This window comes from Antennarius striatus, chromosome 11, assembly GCF_040054535.1.
Source record: "Antennarius striatus isolate MH-2024 chromosome 11, ASM4005453v1, whole genome shotgun sequence".
Classification (NCBI taxonomy): Eukaryota; Metazoa; Chordata; class Actinopteri; order Lophiiformes; family Antennariidae; genus Antennarius; species Antennarius striatus.
Window position 1 is genome coordinate 8,905,321 of NC_090786.1, and position 6,037 is coordinate 8,911,357.

Sequence of the window (6,037 nt, forward strand, 5' to 3'; positions counted from 1 at the left end):
ACTATTTTTGCTCTTCTATTACGCCCCACATACTCTCTGGTGACACGGTCTGTTATTTCCTCTTTAGATGTCCTGCAGACAACACATACTTTGCCTACGTCACTGGCACCCATCCCTTTGTCCGTTTCACATTTAAGGCCTTTCAGTTCCTGCGTGCCACAGAGTCGGTGTACATCCAGTGCAAGGTCCTGATATGTCCACTTTCTGACTACAACTCCCGCTGCCGCCATGGCTGCAGCAGACGTAAGGCAAGAGACCTGGGATCAAACCATGACAGCCAAAATCTGGTCCTGGGTCCCATCCAACTCAAAGGTCTGTAATCGTTTAAACCTGGTTCTGAAATCCTGACAAACGTGTTCTCACAATATCCAGAAAATGTCAGGATAGATGTTAATTTGCTTCTTTCTCTTCATCAGACCCTGAGGAAACAGAGGAAGGGGCTCATGAGGCTTGATTTTACATGGAGTTTCTATTGACTTTCACACTAAATATTACTCACCTTCTTTTCTCTTCATCATTTCATTAAAAGCATCATCAAAAGACAAATACTGTAATTGATCTCTCTTTTTGAATACAAAATGGTGGGGGGTTATAAAAAGACAAAAGACAAAGTCCAGCTCAGTTAAAAAACACTTTACTCATAAATTAGTTTGATTAATTCATGTCACAATACGATGCCATCCCAGAGGGACAGAGTTGTCAACAAAAGGCCTTCAATATTCACCATTACCTATGAATTTATGTCACACTGAGAGAACATGAGGTGGTTATTACTGGATACCCCGATTACTTGTAAGCATGGTCACAAGAAGGTGGTCCTAAAACAAGTAATTATGTCTTCCACATAGGTTGCTATGCAACAAACAACAGTACCCAAGACAAATAACAATCTTACGAAAGCAGCAGTCGTACTGCAACATTTCACTCTTTTTGACACTGAACATCTAGCCCACCACTCGGGAATACAATACTCAGTAAATATTCAGAAAAGCACTGGGATCATTCTGATAAATAAGGACTTTTTTTTTAAAAATGTGGCATCCCAAGTGGCAATTCTGAAAGTGTTCACATGAGACACAAGACATGATGATTCTGTCCTAAACCTTGTGACACTGGATTATCAATGTGACTTCTTACAATATCAAAACATCAAAATGACATGGCATGTAATCAAAGTGATGTGGAAAAAATATATTAACTGAACAAAGTTACCGTAATGCTGGTTCAGGTAGGGCACTGTGTGAAGGGACTTCAAAACAATACGACCTTTACAAAATTCTACAAAATCTAGATCCGGCCAAAAGAAATTACCGATACAAAGATTGGCCAGGTTTTACTGCGATTGCCATTCATATAGTTTAAGTTTCTTAGCAGCTCTCTTTGAGTAGAAAAAAAGTCTTTAACGCATAAAACAATAACGGTCAGACTTGACAGGTAATAATATCTATTAATCTGCAAAATTAACAGTCCTCTCTATTTTGAATACACAATGTCAGGCACTGCAAAGACGTAATTGTAATGCACTAAGCACTGAATTATATATTATTCATAATAACACAGTTTAAGTTCTCTCCAAGTCAACAGTTTCAGTCCTGTGTTAATATCATCACAGCAATCTTTAGTTATAGCTCTAGGAGTGTTGAGAATTGATGTATGGGAGGGGCACAGGGGGGTGGGGGAACACAATCAAGAAGTTAACCTGCAAAAAATTGGTTGCTTTATTTTGCCCTAGAAAGATCACACTATTAGAAACCAAAATACATCTTGAGCCTTAAATCTACACACAGTCTCCTCAAATATACACCCTGTCCTATGGAGTTGTACTTTATTTTGTCATAGTTTGTATTTAAATGTCTGAATATATTTTTGATTAAAATTTGTTTAATGTGTGTAATTTAGGGCAGTTAAATTTTTGACCTATGCTTATGAATAAAGACTCATTTCAAATTTGATAAATTAAAACATTATAGGTAATTAAGTCAATATCTAGGAAAGTTCCATTATCTGATTCATGACAGCACATAACTGTAACTCTGACTACAAATAAATTCTCATCCTGTTGAAAACACTGAATATCAATTTATAATACACTGGAATGAGTACGCTACCAAATCAAACCACCTGAATGTTGACATTGCTTTGTCTAAGTAAAACATTTCAAAGCTAGGCTACATCAAGGTCTATTAAAAGACCAATAAATAAAATTACTATGAAATTAATAAACATAGCTGTCCATCTGAAAGTTATTTCAAAGATTTTCTCATTCTTCTGTTACTTGTGCTGCCCACGGGCAAAGTGGCATGCAAAGTCATACTTGCTCTTGGATTTGTGGCCACAGATGTTGCACTGGAATGGATTCTCATAACCATGGCAGCCCATATGAATGGTGTAAAGGATGTTGTCAGGAAAGTAGATGTCACAGTGTTGACAGTGATGCAGAACGTGGGGGTCCTGGAGTGGGGCAGACAGTCCTGGGGCTGGAGTGCTGGGTTGGCTGTTGGAAATACTAGGAGTACTGATGTGTCCACTGTGCTCACTGCAGGGTCCACCTCCAGGGCTGCAATTGCTGTGTGGAGGAGCCCTGGGTTCTGGGGTGATTGGAGAGGAGGAGGAGGCATGAGCCATGCTGGCTGTGACAGCCACAGGAGCGGTGGCAGGGTGGGGCTGTTGGATGAGGAAAGGCTTTTCATCTACAATTGACTCTTCTCCTGGGGACATGGAGGGTTGAGTCTGTGCCTGAGACTCTGAAGGGAGGCTGGCCAACTGGCCCGCCAGGGTGGACAGTTGGTTCAAAGGATTCTCCATTACCATATCATGATGACGGTTATTTTGAATTGCGGAATGTCCCTCCTCGACTGCGCGACTCGAATTATCATAAGTCTCCTGACGTAAGTGTGGCAGCTCATGAGAGAAGTCATTCACATTATCAGTCTTGTGCACCACCATAGAAGGGGGGCTAAAGTTGATGAGGAGTCGGCGGCCATAACCAAGCGAGCTCGCCTTCTTCTGTAAAACAGTCAGCATCTTCTTATGGGAAAGCGAACGTGCACCTTTCATTGGAAGGAGTTTGTGGCGTCGACGGCGATGGTGTGACAAGTTACTACGATCACTGCAGCGGAAAGAGCATAGCTCACATTTATATGGCTTTTCCCCTGTGTGAGATCGCATGTGGGCCTCCAGGTGGCGCTCATAGGCTGAGGCAAATGGGCACAGGTGGCATCGGTGAGGTTTCTCTCCTGTTAAAACAAGAAAATCAGGGTAAGTAACAAACTCTCGTCTAAGTTTTTTTTCCTGAAAAATTAACACTCACCTGTGTGAATTCGGATGTGCTCAATGAGTCTTGCTGTGCCTCTGGTGGCATAGTTACAGTAACGGCACTTGAGTTTCCCATCATAGGTCCTTTCAAAACCATCCACTAGGATCCCTGAGCTGTCCTCCAGTGACATGTCCACAGAGGGGTGATCCAGCCCGTTTTGGCTGCAGTCTGCATACATGAGCAGGACTTAATTTGTTCCACAAAAATCAATAAAATGAAACAAACTCTACCTATATTTGATCATGCAAAGATACAAATAATTAATCGTGGGTATACATTTTATGGTAAGACTGTAACTACCTGTAATTTAACTACCTGATATTCCAGCTGATCCTAGCTGTACCCCAACACATTAATGTTGAACTGCAAATGGCAATATTGATCACAAACTTAACTTCACTGTAGGTTGGTTATTATTTTCAGCATGTTTCATTCTTCTTCCTGCTGATCCATAGGTCCAAAATGTTACAATTTGTTTAGCTGCACCACAGTAGAGCATGGGGCCTATATGTACACTTTGGCCTTAATGCAAAAAAGTTTGAATTCTACCAATGAAATAAGTACATGAAGGTTAGAACAGTGTTTTAGCAAAATCCCTTATATAATAAATGCTTGCTCTCTAAAGGCTGCTCATTCGGTTATTTAACTTTTGGTTATTTCGCTGCGGACAGCTAATAAAGAGCATATTTTGACAGAAAACCTGATATACAAATTGGCTTAAATAAACGTATCACTTGTCCTTACCTGGAGGCAGCTCGTCTGCCTCCTTGACGCCGCTGACAGAGCCTGATATCATGTTAACATGTTGAGTCTGTTGGCTCAGGTACTCCTGGAAATCCTTGACAAAATCAAGTGTGTCTGGCTTTTCCTCGCCCATTGAAAAAGTAGTGATGCAATTTTCCAAACCTCCACAAGCACTTGAAAAGGAAAAGTTACAAGTGACCAGAAAATTACGTTACTTTTTTTATTCGCATGTTAGAAAAAGAGAAAACGGCCACCCTGATCTTGAAGTGGCCCCGTGGTCACTGTTAGCTCGCTGCTTATCAGAGATGCTTACCTACCTCTTTGAGAGTAACTTCGTTGAGTTAAATGAAGCACGTTTTGTTGTTATCCGGAGACGATGAAAATGTGATCCTGTACGTTAATGGCATGCAGAAAGATGGCGAAATCTGATTACTGGTCGGTCGCACCTATATACCGTTCCTCATCATCGTCATGTTGTTGCCAAAGCTACCTGCGCCACATTAGCCAGTCAGCTAGCCTTAGCTTATCATGGAGAAAGCATCTTTGTCCGCAAAAATACCACACTGTTAGTCGACACAGTGATCAATTGCATAGTTTATGCCTTTTCACGAATTCTTAACAACAACGCAAGTTGTGGGTGTCATTCGGTCAACACAGTGTAAACAATTCACATGAAATGACAACTTGCTAAATCAAAACAATAAACCAGTTGGGAGGGCTTAATATTCGTTGTGTGTCCATCAGGTAAAATCATCCTACTACGAGCAAAAGGTTCCTATAATAAATGGTTCCGTCTAGTCCGTAACATTGGTCAAGATCCTTGTCTAAAAGCAATAGTCAGTAATAAATGATAAAACCATCAAAATGGTCAGTCACGATTTTTTTTGCAAGACATGCTAACAAGAACATGAGTTTGGATTTGATGAGGAGTTCATTTATGTGACTGCATAAACCCGGTGACACTCTTTGGCTTCACCTGTCTGCCCTGACCATACGTCACTTCCGTTTGTGACACTGACCTCTACGTCAGAGTCACTGATTTTTATATTATTTATTCTATAAACGAACATGAAGAAATGGACATTAGGAAAGAAATCAATTTTCAATTCTAGGCCAAGTTATATGTTATATGAAATTATTAAATTCAAAATGGTTTCTCCCAAGATGTTGTTACTTGGCAACAGTTTCAGTTTAGAGCAAATGATTAGTTGACGGTCATTGGATCACAGACTGCTTTAATCTTGTATACATACTACAAACATTGATAGAACAGCAAAGTTTCAAAAACTCAACCTATTCCCTATAGTTCAGAAAAACTACAATGTTTGTAACTTCAACACTTTTAGCTTGGAAAATGTCTGTGTGGAAAAAGTCAAAGTGGGCTGATGCAGGTAAGCCTCAAAACGACAAAATGTTCATGAGGCTAATTTTAGCTGAAAATGTCAATAAATCATTGGTTTGTCTGGCTTTTCCCTTCAGGGGTCGCCACAGCGAATCAGTTGCCTCCATGTAACCCTGTCTTCTGCATCCTCTTCTCTCACACCAACTACCTTCATGTCTAAGTACTTAAAATCCTCCACCCTCTTGATCTCTTCTCCCTGTAACCTCACTCGTCCACTTGGGTCCCTCTCATTAACACACATGTACTCTGTCTTACTGTGGCTAACCTTCATTCCTCTCCTTTCCACCTGTTCCCTGCTCTCACTACAGATCACAATGTCATCTGTAAAATTCACAGTCCATGGAGATTCCTGTCTAACCTCGTCTGTCAGGGTCAACATTCCACATAATGGACATTGTGGAAAAGAGGTGAAGAAGCTTGTACTGGCAGGATGGGACGGGTGAAGTAAAGTGTCAGGTGTGATGTGTGATAGATGAGTTTCAGCTAAAATGAAAGGAAAGGTGTACAAAACTGTGGTGCAAAACAGGTTCTTATTCTCTGAAAGTGACCTGATCAAATGAACTGAATCTGTTCCC

At 40.7% G+C, this 6,037-nt stretch overlaps 1 protein-coding gene across 3 annotated transcripts; it reads right to left on the minus strand.

Annotated features, from left to right (window-relative positions):
- Nucleotides 1-600: 600 nt before the first annotated feature.
- ikzf5 (IKAROS family zinc finger 5) lies at nt 601-4,779 on the minus strand. Of its 3 annotated transcripts, XM_068327172.1 has the most exons (5): nt 4,551-4,779; nt 4,378-4,450; nt 4,061-4,233; nt 3,311-3,484; nt 601-3,236 (listed from the first exon to the last, which is right to left on the minus strand). In XM_068327172.1, exons 3-5 carry the CDS (start codon nt 4,191-4,193, stop codon nt 2,272-2,274), a joined length of 1,272 nt encoding a protein of 423 aa, XP_068183273.1. In that variant the 5' UTR covers nt 4,194-4,233; nt 4,378-4,450; nt 4,551-4,779; the 3' UTR covers nt 601-2,271. The 3 variants fall into 3 exon arrangements, with proteins under 3 accessions (XP_068183273.1, XP_068183271.1, XP_068183272.1); XM_068327170.1 differs by having other exon boundaries at nt 4,378-4,779; XM_068327171.1 differs by having other exon boundaries at nt 4,374-4,779.
- Between the last annotated feature and the right edge of the window lie 1,258 nt (nt 4,780-6,037).